Source organism: Chrysemys picta, chromosome 9 (genome assembly GCF_011386835.1).
Source record: "Chrysemys picta bellii isolate R12L10 chromosome 9, ASM1138683v2, whole genome shotgun sequence".
Lineage (NCBI taxonomy): Eukaryota > Metazoa > Chordata > Testudines > Emydidae > Chrysemys > Chrysemys picta.
This window is the reverse complement of record NC_088799.1, coordinates 53,197,459-53,218,021: the sequence shown is the minus strand read 5'-3', so window position 1 is coordinate 53,218,021 and position 20,563 is coordinate 53,197,459. Positions and strand designations below refer to the sequence as shown.

The 20,563-nt window shown below is 46.4% G+C and overlaps 1 protein-coding gene across 11 annotated transcripts in view; it reads left to right on the top strand.

Moving 5' to 3' along the window:
• The window catches only part of EPHB1 (EPH receptor B1), a 350,847-nt gene that overhangs the window by 97,019 nt on the left and 233,265 nt on the right, over window positions 1–20,563 (top strand). For all 11 annotated transcript variants that reach the window (XM_065556231.1, XM_008171781.4, XM_042853436.2 and 8 more), the window contains exon 3: window positions 9,631–10,312. In XM_065556231.1, coding sequence (XP_065412303.1) covers window positions 9,631–10,312 — 682 coding nt within the window. The remainder of the gene's footprint in view (window positions 1–9,630; window positions 10,313–20,563) is intronic.

The following is a 20,563-nucleotide window of genomic DNA, read 5'->3' as shown; positions in this document are numbered from 1 at the left end:
CTGAAAATATAAATAAAAAATTGAATTTAAAGCAAAAGTATAATCATAACAAATCATAACATTCCATTTTCTTGTCCTATTTAGTCAGAGCCTGATACTTGGAGTCTTTTCTTTGCAACAAGTTCGTTTATGTTTGGGGTTAGGTTCTGTGTTGTGAAGATTCTCAGGATCGATTGCAGGTGTTCATCAGTGAGGCGACTCCTGTGTGACGTTTTGTTAATTTTCATCACAGAGAACAGCTGCTCGCACAGATATGTGCTGCCAAACATGGACAGGATTCGAGCCGCATGTTGGCGGAGCTGCGGCATCGCTTCAGGAATGAAGCGAGTGAACTGTGCTGGCCCCGCAGTGTCGTACTTTGCCTTCAGTGTCCCGTTACATTGCAGTTCTATCAGCTCCATCTGCATTTCTACAGGTGCGGTTTCCACATCGACTGCAAATGGGTTGCGAAGCAGCTCGAAGTTACTTTTCTGTGCCTCAAAGTCACTGAAGCGCCGTGCGAACTCAGTGCGCAGCGCGCTGAGTTTTTCAGCAAAGGTGGCATTTGGGAAAACTGTGGCACTTTCTTGGTTCCGTATTACTTGGCAACAGGGAAAGTGAGACAAGTTGCATTGGTGCATTTGTGTCTCCCATAAGCGCAGCTTCACTTGAAATGCCTTCACTGCATCATGCATATCGGTTATTATGTGCTCCCGTCCCTGGAGTTGAAGGTTTAAAGCGCTAAGATGCGACGTTATGTCAGCCAGGAACGCCAACTCACATTTCCACTTTTCATCCCGCAGAACTGTGCAGTCTTTCCCCTTACTGTCCATGAACTGGCAGATTTCCTCTCGCAGCTCAAAGTGTCTTTTGAGAACTTTTCCCCGACTTAGCCACCGGACCTCCGTATGATATGGCATATCGCCAAACTCGCTATCTATTTCCCGCAGAAAAGACTGGAATTGGCGGTGATTTAAACCGTGGGCTCTGATAAAGTTGACGGTTTGTGTTACAGTGTTCATCACATGATCCATTTTTAGGACTTTAGCACTCAGCGATTCCTGGTGTATGATGCAGTGATACACTGTCAACTCACCGGCACAGTTCTCCTCCCGCATCTTTGAGCGCATCCTTCCCACCAGTCCATTTTTTTCACCACACATAGCAGGTGCGCCATCTGTTGTAAGTCCAACGAGTTTTTCCCACGGCAGTTTCATGTCGGTTACACTTTGAAATACATTTCCAAAGATGTCTTCTCCTTTCGTTGTCCCGTGCATCGATTTAATGTCCAGTATTTCCTCTGTTACGCACAAATTGGAATCCACACCACGGATAAATATCGCCAGCTGTGCAGTGTCAGTCGCGTCAGTAGTTTCATCCACGGCAAGGGAGTATGCAACAAAATCTTTTGCTCTTTCAGTCAACTGTGTTTTCAAATCAGTCGCCATCTCACAAACCCGATTAGCAACAGTGTTTCTGCTGAGGCTTACATTTGCAAACGCTCGCGTTTTATCTGGACAAAGGACGTCGCACACTTTCATCATACAATTCTTTACGAATTCCCCCTCGGTAAACGGCCGTCCTGATTTGGCGATCTCTTCGGCCACAATGAAACTTGCTTTCACAGCAGCTTCACTTTGTGATTTTGCTTTGGTGAAAAACGTCTGCTGGGATGTCAAATTCTTCTTCAACTCCTCTACCTTTTGTAGCTTCTGTCCTGCGCTCAGGTTTTTGAATTTGTTCTCATGTTTCGTCTCGTAGTGCCGTCTTAGGTTATACTCCTTCATTACAGCGATATTACTCCCGCAAAGGAGACACACTGGTTTACCTGCAATTTCAGTAAACATATACTCATTCTCCCACCGGCTTTGAAAGCCTCGGTTTTCAGAATCAATTTTTCTCTTGGCCATTGTTGGGGTCTAGCTTTGATTTGATATTAGCGTTGTATACATCAACAGACCGTGAACTTGAACCGCGGCTTGCCGTTGGCGGCAATTGCACTGCATCATGGGATTTGTAGTGTGTGTTATTGGGGCGTCATATCACAGGGCCATTAAAAACAGATATATAAAACGATTTCGCGGGCCGGATATAATTGTATGGCGGGCCGGATGTGGCCCGCGGGCCTTGAGTTTGACACATGTGATCTAAAAAGAAGTTCAACAGCAAATGCAAATTCAAGCAGCCCTATCTCTCAGCTATGCTAAGGAGCAGTTGGGACAAAAATGGCTTCCGTTTATCCTGTCCAGCTGAGAATCAAGAGGAAAGGCAAGGAGCATGTGCTGGTGTGGCTAGAAGAGGCATTGCTGATCCGTTTCTCACAGCAGCAGCCCAGTGGGGGACACACAGCTTGGGTGTCTGCTTATCCTTTAAAAATGGTTCCCTTGGATCCTTGGATCTTTAAGCCCAGTGGAGAGTGTGGGGTATGTGCTTTAAGCCTATGGGTTTCAGTCTTGAGGGGCATCACTTGGCACCTTTAACAAAGCCACTTCACACACAGTTGAGCCCCTTCTGTATTTGGAAAAGACAGAAGAAAGCTGGTGAAGAATGTAGAGAGTGTGGGGGTGGCAAATGATGCAGGAACATAGGAGCAGCCAGACGGGATCAGATCCGAGAGCCATGTCATCGTAGGTCCTGCAGCCCTGGGCTTGAAGTGGTTTCCATCATATACGGGATTTACAGTTTGGTTCAATGGTGCTCAACCCCCGTGCACACACTGTAAAAATTGTTCCAGCCCCCTGCATGTCATCCAATGTCCTGTCTCCAACAATGATCAGCACCAGCTGCTTCAGAGGAAGGTGCAAGAACCCTGCAAAGGGCAGTTAGGGAATAACCTGCCTTCAGGGAAAGTTTCTTCTAACACCATCCATGGGGGGCTGGCGTATACTTCAGAGGATGGGGACTGATGTCCCTTCTAAAACTCTTGGGTTTATTTTTAATATTTGTTTTAGCTCTGGCTATTGTTTTTAGCCATCTGAGTGTTCAGACCTCTTTTTGGATCCTGCTAAGCTCCTGGACTCTCACCTATCTTTGTGGCAGTGAATTGCACAGGCGAACTGTGCATTTTGTGAAATGGTATTTCCTTGTATCCTTTTTGATTTGCCACCTTTTTGGTTCTATGGAATATCCCTTTTCTTTGTGTTTTGCGACATGGTTAATAGAAGTGCCTGATCTGCCTTCTCTGTACAAAACTTCCCTGCACAATTCAACACTGGAAAGAAGTTATTGACATGAAACAGAGTTTTCCCTCAGACAGACTGACAGGAGATATATAGACAGATAACTAAGTGGATGGTAAACAGATACTTGCATGTAGACGAAAGACAGAACAAGTGGATAGGTAAAAATGACATATACAGAGAGACAAACATATGGATAGACTTACAGATACAATACACAGACAGGGGCAATAGAGAAGAGAGAATTGACTAAGAGAGTAAACAGAACAGATAGCTAGACCAGTGGTTCTCAAACTTATTACATTGTGCCCCCCTTCTTTGAGTCTGTAGTAATGTACACCCGGCAACACAAATACATAAACATATACATCCGGTGGTGGTGCTTCACTTGAATCAGTTTTGGTTTCTTGGTTTTTGACTTGAGCTTTTTTTCCTGTTGCACAAATGAGCCAACGATCCATTGTAATAAGAGCAAAAGCAAAATGGCGATTGTGGTCCAGGCTCACAATTAAATGGGCACACTGCGTTGTAGCTAACAGGTTAACATATAGATGGCAACAGCTCTGTATAATGCTATGCAGGCTTACCAGGAATTTGTCAAAATGCACAGCACCATCTGAGGGCCTGATAGGTCTGGAGGAATGAGCGTTGCTAGTTATTCACTGCTGTGTGTAAAATGTACACAGTAAGATTCCCCCCACCCTTCTTAAAGCTTCTCATGTCCCCCGCCAATACATTCTGGCCTCCCTCCCCCCCAGGGAGGCCTGCCCCCCAGTTTGAGAACTTCTGATCTAGACAGATGGATATAGGTATTGATAGACAGATGGGTAGAGAAGAGAGAGAAAACAGAGCTGGGGCCAGGGTGGAGAGAGCAGAGAACATATATTGCCAAATGCTGCCCATTGACGCTAGATGTTTCATTGGGGTGGTACAGGAGTAAGCAGAACAGTATGTAGATCAGAGTCACTTGCTTGGCCAGCTCTCAACTCTTCTCCCAAAAGTTCTTTTCAGTCCCATCCTCCACACCACTTCCTCCCCATGGTATTGCGGGGAACCGACTTGCATTCACTGGATGGCTTTGTATGTTTCTTTCCATCTCTCATGGCTAAGATTAAGATGTGAATGCCCATTGCTCTCCCCAACCCTCTCTTTCCTGCTCCTTCTTCATGCTCCCAAGCTCTCGCTGCTGCTTCCAAAAAGCTCTTGCCATCTCTTCCTCCTTCCTGTCTCCAGGGATTGTTTGTGCCTCCTTTCCGTGCAGACCAAGTGAGTTACTCTCCCTGCATCACGCTGGTGTCTTCTGATGCTGGCCTGGCGACGGCTCTTCCCTAGAACTCTCACTACCAGAGCCGCGCACATCAACCCGATTAGCTGCAAGTCCTCATTCCTGGACATGCCCTTAAGACTGGCTTTACACAGGTTGTATTAGAAACAAGATTGTCACAGGCTTAAAACTACAGTGTAGGTATTACTATGCAAAGCAACCATATGACGTATCTATGATTACCATTTTTAGGCCGGATCCTCAGCTGATGTAAGTTGAAGTCTGTTGCCTTGGGCTACTTTGATTTATACTAGCTGAGGGTCTGGCCCGTTGTGTTTAAGAGGTAGCTGAATGGAGCAGGATTTTTCTATAGGTAAATAGACCAGTGTAGATATACTGTTGGTACAATATAGATCTGCCGTACTCTAGTTGTTCTTTAAATGTTTTATGCATGGCCACAAGTTATTTGCAGCATTACCACATGATAACGTGGCACAAGTACCATACCTGTATTTTACACCAGAAGGTGAATTTATTTCTAATGGCAGGAGCTGCCAGGATGTTTCAGCTCATGAAGCATGTACGTATCCCCACTAAAATAATAAGGGACAAATTTGAGTCCCTGGTAGCATAGGTTATGGTGCCTGCAGCAGGAAGGACGGAGGGATTTTCAAAGCAGGAAATCCCCAGAAGGGAAGTGATCCCTCTAGAATAAGCTTGTTGGCATGTGTTGGCACCAAGGTGCTGTGAAGAGCGCCTCCAGTGCACAGAAACAGCCGCTGGCCACTCCCTTGACTTGTTTCTACATGATCCATTCAGGGCAAGAATGACAGACTGCATTCAGCTGACAGCTTTGGATAATCACATGTGTGAGCCATCGGAATAATGACAGCTGAATAGCACGGCTCTTGCTGCTATGGTTACCGGCCAAGCTCTTTCCCCGGTTTTTCTTTGCTGTGCGCTGTTGTTGTTGTTGTTGAGTTGGCTCTTGGAATGGGGAGAGGGAGGGCCCGGGGAGGGGAGCCAGGAGGTGGAACAGTCCATTATACTCTCTTTAGGTCTCCCAGCTGGAAGGGTTTTAAAGCTCAGCAGAGACAGGGAAGAGCACTGACTTAATCCCCAACGCCCTGAATTATTTAAAAGGATCTTGTCGAAACAATGAATTTGTGGCTGTTATAGTGGCAACAACAGACACAGCTGTTACAAAGGCCACAGGGATACTCCCCAGGCAGGAGCTGGTGCTGTTCGGTGCCTACTCACAGGCCTGGCAGAGCAGAGGGGAAGGGCGGGCTCCATGAACTGCTGGAGCCTCTTCCAGATAGAGTTTCTAAATCGTGTGGCCTATGTCGCAGCTACCTGCTCCCTCCTTCGCTTCTGCAAAGCCTAGACAGCAGTGTGAACAGGACGCCATTCATGTCAGTGGGATCCAGCAATGGTCTGGACCTCATGCATGGGGCTCTATTGGAGAAGCAAATTCCCCAGCATGTGTGGCTGCATGCGAGAAGCAAGTTCTTTCCTGCACCTGAATTTGCAGAGACCACCTCTCCCCCCACATGCGCCCTGGTGCTCTGCAGACTCATATTCCCACACACGCCTGGCTCTGCCACCCAGACAGGGCCGGCTCCAAGGTTTTTGCCGCCCCAAGTGGCACAAAAAAAAAAAAAAAAAGCCGCGATCGCGATCTGCGGCAGCAATTCGGAGGAAGGTCCTTCACTCGGAGCGGGAGTGAGGGCCCGTCCTCCGAATTGCCACCGAACAGCTGGACGTGCCGCCCCTCTCCGGAGTGGCCGCCCCAAGCAGCTGCTTGGCAAGCTGGTGCCTGGAGCCGGCCCTGCACCCAGACCCCATTCCCTGATTCACCACTTGCCTCTTTCTCTTTCCACTGAGGAGCAGAGCTAAGCCCAAACCTAGCCTTCTGAGGGTTGGGAAAATAGCGCCGATCTCAAGTGGAACAATCCCTGAATGTGGTTTTCTCATCCTCATCTTTAGTATTGCTGTAATGCTCAAAACGTGCTGAAACCTTTCCAGACATGCTGAGACAGGGTCCTGTAGCTCCAAAGAGCTTGCAATCTAAGGGCATTTAAGCCATGGCTCTGCATAGGGGCAGTGCGGAACTGACCTAAACTAGGAAGAGCACCTGAGAGAATGCGCCTCATAATCTCTGCTGCAGCTGCTACTTGGAGGGGTGGGAGGAGACAGGGTCATGTTCACGTGCCCCCCTATCCCGATGCATCATCCAGCTCCTTAGCAGTTACTCTTCCCAGAGCCCAGTAGTTGTGAGCGGCCCCTGTGTGGCTGTGCAAGGGGAGGGAAGCTTGCTTATCATCGAGGCCAAGGAATGTGTGAAGGGAACTCATCTTCTCTTTTGAATTAACCTCTGCACATTAACCTTACTTTAGTCCTCTCCCCCACACATATCTGCTCTGCACCCTTCCCCCAACCTTGCGGAATCCATCTGCAGCCCTTGCATATCCCTCCCGAGTAGATCCCACCTCTGCCCACCCCTTGATTTGAACTTTTCCCTACGATCGATTCCCAGTCTGGTATCTTGCCTCTTGGCTAGTTTTAAGCTGGCCTAACCCACCCCGTTTTCTCTGCCTCACCCCAATACACTGGCAGCCCCACTCTCCCTGTACCTCCCAGCCACTCTCCCTTCCTCACACAGACAGCTCACTAGCAGAGGGAATGCTGGAATAGGAAGGACTCCTGAGAGAGTTACAGTGAGGTGTGTCCCAGCTGCAGTTGCCTAGATCCTCCTGTGGTAGGCTGCTCTTGGGATTTGCTTATGGGCTCCTGCCCCTGCAGCGTGTCTGAGTGATCATTGCTGGCACGGGGCGTATTTAGCCTGCTCTCCCTTGCAGCTGCTTTTGCAGTCAATATCCTTCGGGCTAGTGAAAATCCATGAACTTTGGGGGATTCACAATCCACATCTGAATTTTGCAGCACCGCTCAGGATCCAAGCACCCTGGGAAGTGGTGTGGTAGCGAGTCGTCTATGGAAATGGAGTTAGAACCAGAGCTTGACATCTAGAATGAATGTTGGTACAGGCCTATGACTAACATGCAAACCAGGCAGGCAGTGACATACGAGCGTGTAGGTGATGACAAATAGGAAGGACTGGATGTTTCTCAGGGAGTTTGCATAGGTCAGAAAAACTCCTGGAGCTGATGCTTCATGGCCAGATAACTGCTAAAAGATAGACAGACAATTGTCTGAAATTAACTGGATTCTGGTCCATCATGCAAAGCCCAAAAATGGAATGATAAACCTCCTGAACCAGTAAGCCAGAATGACGTCAAGTACCCTTCAACTGTGTTCTGTAATGATAACAAGAAAACACTGGGTTCTGTCAAAATGACATCTTGTTGAATGCAGAGAAGTAATATCTTTGTACAGCTTTCATGGCATATTCGGGAATAGGATGCGGGGAGAGAAGACACGATCAGGTGGGGTTGTTTGCCACCATCTGTTCCTTGTTTGGTTAACAACAATTAGTCACAATGCAGCCAGGCCAACTTCAGCTGTGATCCTGTTAGCCCTCATAAGCTTGAGCACAGTTTGAACTGGGGTAAAATTGTCCAAAGTGCCCAGCGGATGCGTGTATTCTTACAAGATCTTGTATGAATACACTGGTACTCCAGATCTTACACCAGAACTCCAATTTATTAGTGGAAATGTGGACGAAAATATTTATCAGACTATTTAAAAGGAAGCACAAGGGAACAAAATCTGTGATAACATTCTGATGTTGCAAAGAGGCAGCATATTGTTTTATAACCTCCTGCTTCCCTGTCAGTATGTTAACATCAGCACATATAAGGACCCTCAAGCATTTTACGTTGTACACACAAAAAGTTTGCCATACATAGACATATGACACTGGCACTCCTAGGAATTATGCATCGCATCCACTGTAGCACATAAAGACTGCTGCATGAATAACGCTGTTACTAATAAAGAGACTGTAAACACAGACTAGTTAAAATTAATGGATTATATGGTTATAAATGAATGGATTATATGGTTATAAATCTGTCTGTAGGACTCTCATGTCATCACAACTATTTACAGTTAGCTGCTGCCCCTTAGTTGAAATCATAACCAATTTTAGACTGATGCTGTTTCATGAATCCAATTGCAAATCTGCATTCTCAGTCTCTGTTTTGCTGATTTTGTTACTCATGAAAGTGAGAATCTGATAGCACCGCCTAGAGCATGATGTCTCACATTTTTTCAGAGCCACATGCTGACTACATCTTAATAGAGAAATATTCTTATGTACCATTTTCCCTTCCACTCATGAGTGTATATGGATCATCTTTCCTCCCATTTATGCACATGTAACATCCCTGTGGCAACTAGAGCAATCACTCACATGGAAAAGTCATTTTATATTGTCTTTGACTATGTCTTCATGCAATTTAGCAGCTGGAAATGAGGAAGAGAGCAGCACCATGCAACCAACCAGCTCTCTGCAGATCACTAGCAAGTTGTCCGCAATCTGAAAACCTCTGGCTTAGAGACATAGTGCGAGCAAGATTTCTGGAAGCTTCGTCCACATAGCTCTGCCCTTCCATGGTTAAAAATTGCTCATAAGCTTTGCCAGTCATTGTGACAATGTCTCAAAGTGATGAGATGATGCAGCATTGCACCATCTTGAAGTGTTGGGAAGAGGCTTGGGGATGAGAATGGGGACAAGAAATGAATAGGAGACAATGAGAGTCAGTGGTTAGAGCACTGGCCTGGGATCCAGGCAATTTGGGTGCTATTCCCATCTCTGCCATTGACCTGCTGGGTGACCTTGGAAATGTCACAGCACCTCAGTGTACCTCAGTTTCCCTATCTGTAAAATGGGGATAATGACACTGACCTCCTCCTTTGTAAAACGCTTTGAGATCTACTGATTACAAGTGCTATTAGTATTATTTTTTATTATGAATGTGAAAAGCATCACTGTACCTGAGCATGCGTGTGTGTGTGTAGCTGGGGCAGTTTCTCTTCTTCTGCTTTTGGACTGGTGGTTTTGCTTTGTATTTGCTGATTCCATAAATCCTGAGCCCTAATCATGATTTTCTCTCACCCTCTATGTCACTAACTCCCCGCATGCGGCAGTGATTAATGGGCCAATAGGTTAAAGTGTCATCTCTGTGCTGGTTTTGCTGAACCCTTCTCATTGCCTGTTTCCTCTCCTGTGTTAATTCTGTCCAGTGGGAAGAAGTCAGCGGCTATGATGAGAACCTGAACACCATCCGCACTTACCAGGTGTGCAATGTCTTCGAACCCAATCAGAACAACTGGCTCCTCACCACGTTCATAAACAGACGGGGCGCTCACCGCATCTACACCGAGATGCGCTTCACTGTGCGGGACTGCAGCAGCCTCCCCAACGTCCCTGGCTCCTGCAAGGAAACCTTCAACCTGTACTACTACGAGACGGACTCTATCATTGCCACCAAGAAGTCGGCCTTCTGGACGGAGGCGCCCTACCTCAAAGTGGACACAATTGCTGCTGATGAGAGCTTCTCTCAGGTAGACTTTGGGGGCCGGTTGATGAAGGTGAACACTGAGGTGAGGAGCTTCGGACCACTCACCCGCAATGGCTTTTACCTCGCCTTCCAGGACTATGGGGCTTGCATGTCACTGCTCTCGGTCAGGGTTTTCTTTAAGAAGTGCCCGAGCGTGGTGCAGAACTTTGCCATCTTCCCAGAGACCATGACTGGGGCAGAGAGCACCTCTTTGGTGATTGCACGTGGCACCTGCATTCCCAATGCCGAGGAGGTGGATGTGCCCATTAAGCTGTACTGCAATGGTGATGGGGAGTGGATGGTTCCCATTGGCCGCTGCACTTGCAAGGCCGGCTACGAGGCTGAGAACAACGTGGTCTGCAAAGGTAAGACTCTGCTCAGCCTGGGTATTGTTTCATGATGCTTTGCTTTGCTAACAAAGGGGATGCCCCAAAGCCAGCTGAGGTTGGCCAGCGCCCATTCTACCATTGAGGGGCTTCAGTGCTGCCCTCAGGGATTGTCAGGGATCTGAGCATTGTGAAGTAGATACCACTTTGCCCATCCCAGCTCTGCCCATGCTTGGCATCAGGAGGTCTAAGTTCATTGGCCTGCAACTGACTGAGATGGCAAATGCCATCACAGGACTCTCCCTCTCACCCTACCCCATATGAAATAGTTGAAAATGAACTGTGGCACATTTATAGACCAGCTGGGCACGCGGTGCATAAATAACCCCAACAATGCAGGAGTGTTAACTGACCTCACACTAGGCACGAGTCTGTAGTGTCCTGGGAGAGCATCTAGTGGGGAAATGCATTCAGGGCCCTGTCAGCTAAATCTGACGTGGAGTTCAATTCAATCGTGTTCGTATCCTTGTTTGTTCTCTTTCCTCTAACAACTGTGAGACCAGCTTTTGTTCACCCCACTGTTTTGGGGAGGAGCTTTTGTTTGTGCAAATGTGTGAGCTAATGCATTTGCATGTGAACGAGTGTTTTGGGGTCAGAAACACGTAACTGGTGATTCTAGATATGTGTGCAGTCCTTGGTGGCAATGTGACAAGGGGAAATTGAGCGGAAAGCCTGCTAGACATCCAATAAATGTGGCTTATATCTTTCTCCTTCCCTTACTAAGGTGGAGAATCATCTGCTTTTAATCAGGGGTTCACCTAGGTAGTTGAGTGAAATGCTCCAAACTCCTTTGGAATCTTTAGGCGCATGGTGAATGCCAGGCTGCCTTTCCCTTCATCTAGGCTGACCTGAAATCAGCGGTGGTGTGTTTCTAGCAGAGCTCTGTCCTGGGTAGGTGTTGTTCCAGAGCATAGGAGGTGTTCAATGGAGTCTTTTCCAAAGTGGACAGAAACCTGAGAACAAGACATTCAGTGAGAAAAATTCCAGCTACAAAATAGAATGTTGGCTATTTTTTCTTTTCATTTTAAAGCTGTATGGGGCTTTAAAAATAGCATTTATTTTTATTCTATTTTTAATACTTTTGTGAGAGCTTGAAACCAAAGTTACTTGCACTCTCCATATTCCCCAGTTTCCGTTTGGCAAACCAGTTTCATTCCTGGGTGCTTCTGGGATTGGCACCCAAGCCCAGAGAGTCTCTGGAAAGATGCCTGTCAACTGCAATGGTCTTTTAATCAGTCAGCACAGATCTGCACCCCTCCCTTTGGGTTTTACTCCCTTGTTTGTCCAGCAGCATCAGTGATGTCAGCACAATCGTGGGAACAGAGTCTTTCAGTCAAAATCCTGCTACAAATCCCGTGGGACTGGTGGGATGTGTTTGACCAAAAAATAGCAGCTATCGTTTGCTTTCTTAATTCTCTCCCATGGAGTAAGAATGAAGGATTTAGAATGGAGAACAGTTTCGATCCAGACTGTTAAGGCAGGCCAGATTTAAGGCCTACCCACTTGATGGTGTCCTTCAAATTGCTCCGTCTTGTTGTTGTTATAAAACACATTGCATGTGTGACTGATGATCGTTTGTTAGCGCTCAGGCAGGGGCTGCACTAAAGGAAATCAAGCAGCAGATCGTTCTCTTGAAGAAGCCTGTGCAACAGCTGCCGCATGAACGGAAAATCTCCGAAGTGATGTTTGTGATTTCCCAGCTTCAAAGGGCTATGCAGGACTGCATTAGCTGGCTGGGCCTCTTTCATCTCTCTCATTATTTCCTGAGCGAAGCTGCAGGAACCAGAACAATCCTTGATTGGTTCTGATTTAAATGAAACTCTGGGAACAGCACTCTGATTCTTCCCGTTAATTGGAACTTTTCTCTCTTTTCTGGGTTCTGCCATCCAGGCTGTCAATTTGATACCGCCTGCTGGAGTCCTCCGCGGGGCTGGTTTTAGAAATACAGAAATCATGCTTGTTTCTTTTGATGTCCTCTTTTTGAGGTTTTTATTAATATTTCCAAAATTGTACTCTGTTTTTTCTGTAGATTTACTCATATTCTTCCCTCCCAAATTACACTGTTATTTATAGCAATTCATTTCAGGATGCTGAGAGGGGAGGATTTTCAAGTGTTGGCCATTGGGGAACCCTGACACCATCAAGCCTAGAAATTCAGATGTTTGCATTAAATCTCTTTGTTTTATGCTAAAGTCAGCCACGGCTGTTTTGAAGCTGCAGTCAACTCCCTGCTGTAGGCCGACAACATGCAACATCAGGAAATGCACCAAGCTCATCCAGATTCTTCATAGAAATTGTGTAACCTTGGCCTCCGAGGACTGTGGCTGTGTTTAATGAAGATGTTGAGGACTGTTCAACGTACTGTATGCAGGATTGCCAACTCTCGGGATTTCATTGTGAGAAATCACTGGCGCTAGTTGTATAATGATGCTAAAAGCTCCAGCACCCGCATGATTTTTGGACTTCTCCAAGGGATAGCCCACTCTGATTGGTTGCCTTCCCCACTTTTTCACCTTCCTGGAGAAGAACAGCCAATCAGAGCTGCTGCAGAAGGCAGGCAGAATGCCCCGCCCCGACCCTAGGAGCCGGGGAGTTTTTAAATAGTGGAGGAAGGAGAATTCCATAGGAGGGGAAGGGGGAACAGGGAGCAGAAAGAGCCCATCAGTTCCTCTGCCCTCCCCTCTTGTGAGCAATGGGTCAGTCCGGGAAGGGAGGAGAAGAAGCTCTGAATCTGCAGGAGGAGCAGAGAGGTGATGACTGACAAGGGACAGATGTGTGTCTGCGGAGATAAATTTGATGTGGGGGCTGGAGTGGTGCATAATTAATTGTTGGGCTGGGGGAGTGGCAGATATAGGGTGGGGGGTCACAGAGTTAATGAATTAGAATGTTGAGGGCTGGGGAGAAGGTGGAAGGCCCATGCCATCAGGCCGCAGTCCGAGTCCCTGCAGAATTCCTGCTCTGGGAACATTGGGGAGAATGGGCAACACTGTAATAGTCAGACACACTCAGGGGTAGGTGGGGGGGGGAGGGGAAGAGGCAGGGGGAGTTCAACATTGAAAGCCAGGTCAAAACCCATGACAAAATCTTTTAGAAAATACTCTTCTTCTCTTATAGCAGGAGGGCCAGGGCTGACACGATTTTTGAACTTTTGGGGTTGGCAGTACTGGGTATGTAATGGTATGTTTACTTGCAATAGATTATTCAGCCACTAGATGGCTCTATGAGCTGAATAGAGGTCCAGCCAGAGTGTGGCCTTGGGTAAACAAGGAGGACAAAGCTGGGACTCAAGCTGTGTAGGGACTTGTGTGCATGTGTCTGTAGTTGTAGCTGTTTTCCTTAATTAATTCTTCCTGTTTTAAAAGAGCTGTGATTCCATATATCCTAAAAAGGTGCAGAAAATATAACCAGGCTTGGTTCTCTCATAGTTTTTCATCCAGGCAAAAAATTCTGGTGTGGGGGTTCCCTTAGTCAATAAATAATTAAGGAGTCATTGAGCCACAGGGAGAGAGTGAGAATGATTCTTGAGCCTCGTGGTTAGGCACCCACCAAGTAGTTCTCCAAACCCTCTACTTCAGTGACCAAAGGACTTCCCAAATGTCAGTGGGGGAGCAGAAAAATATTATCAAGATTTGTAGAAAGGGAAATAAAAGACAGAAACAAACTCAGGCATTCTATTGAATGGGTGCTCTCTTAGAACACTGACTGCTTACTATTAAAATCTGGTCTGAGGTTGGACTTCAGTGTCTTAACAGCTCGTCTACACCATATACCATGTCTGTTTCTTTAAATTGTTTTGTTTCATCAGGACTCGAGGCAAATCGGAGCAGATGGCATAGTGTGGGTCATGTAGATTCACTCTACTGGTAGGGACCAAGGCGTGACACATCCATAGCAGATGGACAATACCAGGGTTCCCAAGCCATGGATAATTTCCTGTCCAACTGCTTTAGCCAATGAATGGTATGTGTGAATTGAGTCTGCATCTCCTTGCAGATGGTCCTCCAGAGGAAGCCAGGTGGACACAGAGTTTAATTGAGCTACCCTGTCCCAGGGGCAAGGCTGGGAACTAATTGTGACTCTGAGAGTTACAGCTCACTCCTTTGTTCCTCTGCTCCTCTCCCGATCCTCTGCTGGTGTAAATTGGTGTAGCCCCTTGTAGTTCAGTGCATCAGTGCAGATTGACATCAGCGGAGGATCTGGTCCAACCCATGATACATCTGCCCTCCATGAAGGCTACTTTTGGCCAGTCAGCCCTGACATGCTTTTGCTGATGTACTTACTGATTTTCAGACTGCATAGTAATGGGCCCGATTCCTTGTGACGCCCCTATAGGATAGATTGCAATGTAACTTGCATTATAAGCATATATTAGACTTCACTGCTATAGGCCAGTTGCAGATTACTTACCCTTTGGACCCAGGGAGAGGGCAACCAACCACGGAATGATTGGTAACTCTCAGAGTCACAATTAGCTCCCTGGACTGCCCCTGGGGTAATGCAGCTGTGTTAAATTACAATATGTGTCTATCGGTATAGACCAGTGTGACTTGCTTCTCTCTCTGCAGCAGCTCAGCTTCCCTGGCTGGCATGTTGGAGGAAAGGGGCTAAGGCTTCCTTACCAACCAGTATGGGAGGGGAGTGGCTGCCCCGCGAAAGCTGCTCTCCTGGTGCTGCAGCTGTTTTGGGCAGTCAGTACAGGGCGCAAAGGGGATGTCTTGTGTTCCTATTCCCCGGCACACTGTTCTAAGGGCAGGTGATGGTCCTGCCCTAGGTGAGCTGTGGTTTGTACAGCACCTACCACATTGGGGTCCTTCTCTGTGACGGGGGCTCCTAGGTGCTGCTGTAATACAAATAAGTCATAGTAACTGAAAGCTTCAAGCCTTTATCATGAGGTGTGTAGTATAACTTCCACATATCCTGGTTTGTTGCTCACTGATTGGTCAAGCCCAGATACATATTTGTAGATGTCATGCCTCTAGCCTTGGTGACCTCAGTGGTGTTAAAGAGCCTGACCATCTCAAGTGGTCAAAATCATGACTCAGCCTCACCCCTCGTCCCTCCCCAGATCATGAGATTTGCTTAAAAATCATGAGATTTTAAAATAATAACCCCTGGGTCTTTTTATTTACTTTCTGGGTTTTGAGTCTTTAGGGGTCATGTGTTTTGTGCAACCCTGAGGGCTAGAAACTTGCTCTCGTTTGAAATGAAAGCTGGGTTCTAATGTTATCACAGGACTCCAGGAGCTGGGGCTTTCAGGAAAGCATCAACTATCACTGAGATTTGCCATAAAACTCAGACACTTGGCAACCCTATGATGCTGGTCTGTCTTACGTGCTGGTTTTAGATCAGTGTGCTCCACTGACTTCCATAGAGTCGCTCCTGATACACACTGGTGTAACTGAGAGCAGAATCGAGCCCTCTGCACGCAGCAGAACCATCTGCATATCCAGCAAATTCTCCTCCTTGCAAACTCCCAGGAGGGCCGTGGATTCTGACATCTGTGCAAAGCCTTCGTCAACCTGAGCTGCTGAGATGAGCCACTTAATAATCCTGGGGGAATTGTCACTAAAAATTCTTGGGATGTTAAGGCTGAGAAAATGGGCCTAATTCCACTGCAATGGAGAAATAGGCTTGTATTGTTTAGGTCCCTCTCCCCATCCCCCGCTCCCCACCCCAGAACAAAAGCTGCAGATATCATGGGGCTATTAGACCAGAGCTGCTTCATGCTGACAGCCGAGCTCAGGGGGCACTTAGGGAGCCATTAATACCAGCTTTTATCGGCACTTAGCCACTCGCTCAGAGCCCGCAAGTGAAAGGCGCAGACAGAGCGCAATCTTCATCGGGGGATTGCCAGTCGCTGGGAGATTAGCAGTGTGTTTTCGGGTCAGTGAGATCTGGGTCATTACCATTGTGGCACTGGGATGAGAACAGGAGTGGGGTTGGTTATTTATTTATTTTTGTGGCTATTTTAGATTTTGTCTTGCAGGCCATCTGGGTGATTTCTGCTTTCACTTCATTTAGTAATGTGCCGCTTTGGCAGGCAGGCACCTGCACAGCGTTTCCTTCCAATCTGTAGAGGGACTAGTATAGGTTCCCCATGGACAACTGGCATACAGCATAAAAAAAATGCAACCCTTGATCCAGGCCCATCTACTCTGGCAAAGTGGGCCTAAACTCTGTGATAGCGCCCCCGGTGCTTGCAATGTGCCTTTGCAGCAGAGTGGAGGTTCCGCTGAAGCTTCCAGTCAATTAAAAACCTACGGATTCTCATTGAACTGGACATGAATAATCTAGTCAGTGCGGTATCCCTTGCGTTATTCAACTTGGTATTGAATTGATTTTTAGTCTGGGCCATAATTCGCTGTTGTCAGTGTCCTGCAGATTTTTGTATGGTCAAGGGGCTGGTGCATCAGAGAGGTCAGGAAAGAAGTGGGCAGATTTGGTAGCTGGGTACAGGACAGCTGAGGGGAATTATAGACCAGTCAGTTTAACTTCAGTATCCGAAAAGATAATGGAGAAAATAATTAAAGCAATCAATTTGTGAACACCTAGAAGATAATAAGGTGATAAGTAACAGTAAGCATGGATTTGTCAAGAACAAATCGTGTCAAACCAACCTAATAGCTTTCTTTGACAGGGTAACAAGCCTTATGGATAGGGAGGAAGCAGTAGATATGGTATATCTTGACTTCATGAAGGCTTTTGATACTGTCTCACATGACCTTCTCATAAACAAACTAGGGAAATACAACCTAGATGGAGCTACTATAAGGTGGGTGCATAACTACTCACTGGGAACAGTTTGCCAAGCTATCAGTGGTTCACAGTCATGCTGAAAGGGCATTTATCTAACCTACTCTTAAATATCTCCAGAGATGGAGATTCCACAACGTCCCTAGGCAATTTATTCCAGTGTTTAACCACCCTGACAGTTAGGAACTTTTTCCTAATGTCCAACCTAGACCTCCCTTGCTGCAGTTTAAACCCATTGCTTCTGGTTCTATCCTTAGAGGCTAAGGTGAACAAGTTTTCTCCCTCCTCCTCATGACACCCTTTTAAATACCTGAAAACTGCTATCATGTCCCCTCTCAGTCTTCTCTTTTCCAAACTAAACAAACCCAATTCTTTCAGCCTTCCTTCATAGGTCATGTTCTCAAGACCTTTAATCATTCTTGTTGCTCTTCTCTGGACCCTTTCCAATTTCTCCACATCTTTTTTAAAATGCGGTGCCCAGAACTGGACACAATACTCCAGCTGAGGCCTAACCAGAGCAGGGTAAAGCGGAAGAATGACTTCTTATGTCTTGCTCACAACACACCTGTTAATACATCCCAGAATCATGTTTGCTTTTTTTGCAACAGCATCACACTTTTGACTCATATTTAGCTTGTGGTCCACTATAACCCCTAGATCCCTTTCTGCCGTACTCCTTCCTAGACAGTCTCTTCCCATTCTGTATGTGTGAAACTGATTTTTCCTTCCTAAGTGGAGCACTTTGCTTTTGTCTTTGTTAAACTTCATCCTGTTTACCTCAGCCCATTTCTCCAATTTGTCCAGATCATTTTGAATTATGACCCTGTCCTCCAAAGCAGTTGCAATCCCTCCCAGTTTGGTATCATCTGCAAACTTAATAAGTGTACTTTCTATGCCAATATCTAAGTCGTTAATGAAGATATTGAACAGCGCCGGTCCCAAAACAGACCCCTGCGGTACCCCACTCGTTATGCCTTTCCAGCAGGATTGGGAACCATTAATAACAACTCTCTGAGTACGGTTATCCAGCCAGTTATGCACCCACCTTATAGTAGCCCCATCTAAATTGTATTTTCCTAGTTTATCGATAAGAATATCATGCGAGACCGTATCAAATGCCTTACTAAAGTCTAGGTATACCACATCCACAGCTTCACCCTTATCCACAAGGCTCGTTATCCTATCAAAGAAAGCTATCAGATTGGTTTGACATGATTTGTTCTTCACAAATCCATGCTGGCTGTTCCCTATCACCTTACCACCTTCCAAGTGTTTGCAGATGATTTCCTTAATTACTTGCTCCATTATCTTCCCTGGCACAGAAGTTAAACTAACTGGTCTGTAGTTTCCTGGGTTGTTTTTATTTCCCTTTTTATAGATGGGCACTATATTTGCCCTTTTCCAGTCTTCTGGAATCTCTCCCGTCTCCCATGATTTTCCAAAGATAATAGCTAGAGGCTCAGATACCTCCTCTATTAGCTCCTTGAGTATTCTAGGATGCATTTCATCAGGCCCTGGTGACTTGCAGGCATTTAACTTTTCTAAGTGATTTTTAACTTGTTCTTTTTTTATTTTATCTGCTAAACCTACCCCCTTCCCATTAGCATTCACTATGTTAGGCATTCCTTCAGACTTCTCGGTGAAGACCGAAACAAAGAAGTCATTAAGCATCTCTGCCATTTCCAAGTTTCCTGTTACTGTTTCTCCCTCTTCACTAAGCAGTGGTCCTACCCTGTCTTTGGTCTTCCTCTTGCTTCTAATGTATTGATAAAAAGTCTTCTTGTTTCCCTTTATTCCCGTAGCTAGTTTGAGCTCATTTTGTGCCTTTGCCTTTCTAATCTTGCCCCTGCATTCCTGTGTTGTTTGCCTATATTCATCCTTTGTAATCTGTCCCAGTTTCCATTTTTTATATGACTCCTTTTTATTTTTTAGATCATGCAAGATCTCATGGTTAAGCCAAGGTGGTCTTTTGCCACATTTTCTATCTTTCCTAACCAGCGGAATAGCTTGCTTTTGGGCTCTTAATAGTGTCCTTTTGAAAAACGGCCAACTCTCCTCAGTTGTTTTTCCCCTCAGTCTTGATTTCCATGGGACCTTACCTATCAGCTCTCTGAGCTTACCAAAATCTGCCTTCCTGAAATCCATTGTCTCTATTTTGCTGTTCTCCCTTCTACCCTTCCTTAGAATTGCAAACTCTATGATTTCATGATCACTTTCACCCAGGCTGCCTTCTACTTTCAAATTCTCAACGAGTTCCTCCCTATTTGTTAAAATCAAGTCTAGAACAGCTTCCCCCCTAGTAGCTTTTTCAACCTTCTGAAATAAAAAGTTGTCTCCAATGCAGTCCAAGAATTTGTTGGATAGTCTGTGCCCCGCTGTGTTATTTTCCCAACATATATCCGGATAGTTGAAGTCCCCCATCACCACCAAATCTTGGGCTTTGGATGATTTTGTTAGTTGCTTAAAAAAAGCCTCATCCACCTCTTCCACCTGGTTAGGTGGCCTGTAGTAGACTCCTAGCATGACATCTCCCTTGTTTTTTACCCCTTTTAGCCTAACCCAGAGACTCTCAACACTTCCGTCTCCTATGTCCATCTCTACCTCAGTCCAAGTGTGTACATTTTTAATATATAAGGCAACACCTCCTCCCTTTTTCCCCTGTCTATCTTTCCTGAGCAAGCTGTACCCATCTACACCAACATTCCAATCATGTGTATTATCCCACCAAGTTTCAGTGATGCCAACAATGTCATAGTTGTATTTATTTATTAGCACTTCCAGTTCTTCCTGCTTATTGCCCATACTTCTCGCATTTGTATATAGGCATCTAAGATACTGGTTTGATCTTTCCTCCCAGTTTTGTCCTGACCCTCTTTTCTCTCTGACAATATAGCCCACACTCCCTCTCGTTTCCGACCCATCTCCCCGGTCTCCATGTTCCCCACTTACCTGTGGGCTTTGCTCACCTGTCCCCGTCGAACCTAGTTTAAAGCCATCCTCACTAGGTTAGCCAGTCTGTGTCCAAATAGGGTCTTTCCTCTCCTCGAAAGGTGAACGCCATCTCTGCCTAGCAGTCCTTCCTCGAATAGCATCCCGTGGTCTAGGAAGCCAAAGCCCTCCTGGCGACACCATCTTCGCAGCCAGGCATTCACCTCCATGATGCATCTGTCTCTGCCCGGGCCCCTACCTTTGACAGGAAGAATTGAAGAGAATACCACCTGCGCTCCAAACTCCACCCGTACTCCCAGAGCCCTGTAGTCACTCTTGATCTGCTCAGTGTCACACCGCGCAGTATCATTTGTGCCCACATGGATGAGTAGCATGGGGTAGTAGTCAGAGGGCTGGATAATCCTCGACAATGCCTCCGTAACATCTCGGATACGGGCTCCCGGCAGGCAGCATACCTCCCGAGATGAAATGTCAGGGCGACAGATGGGCGCCTCCGTCCCCCTCAGCAGAGAGTCTCCGACCACCACT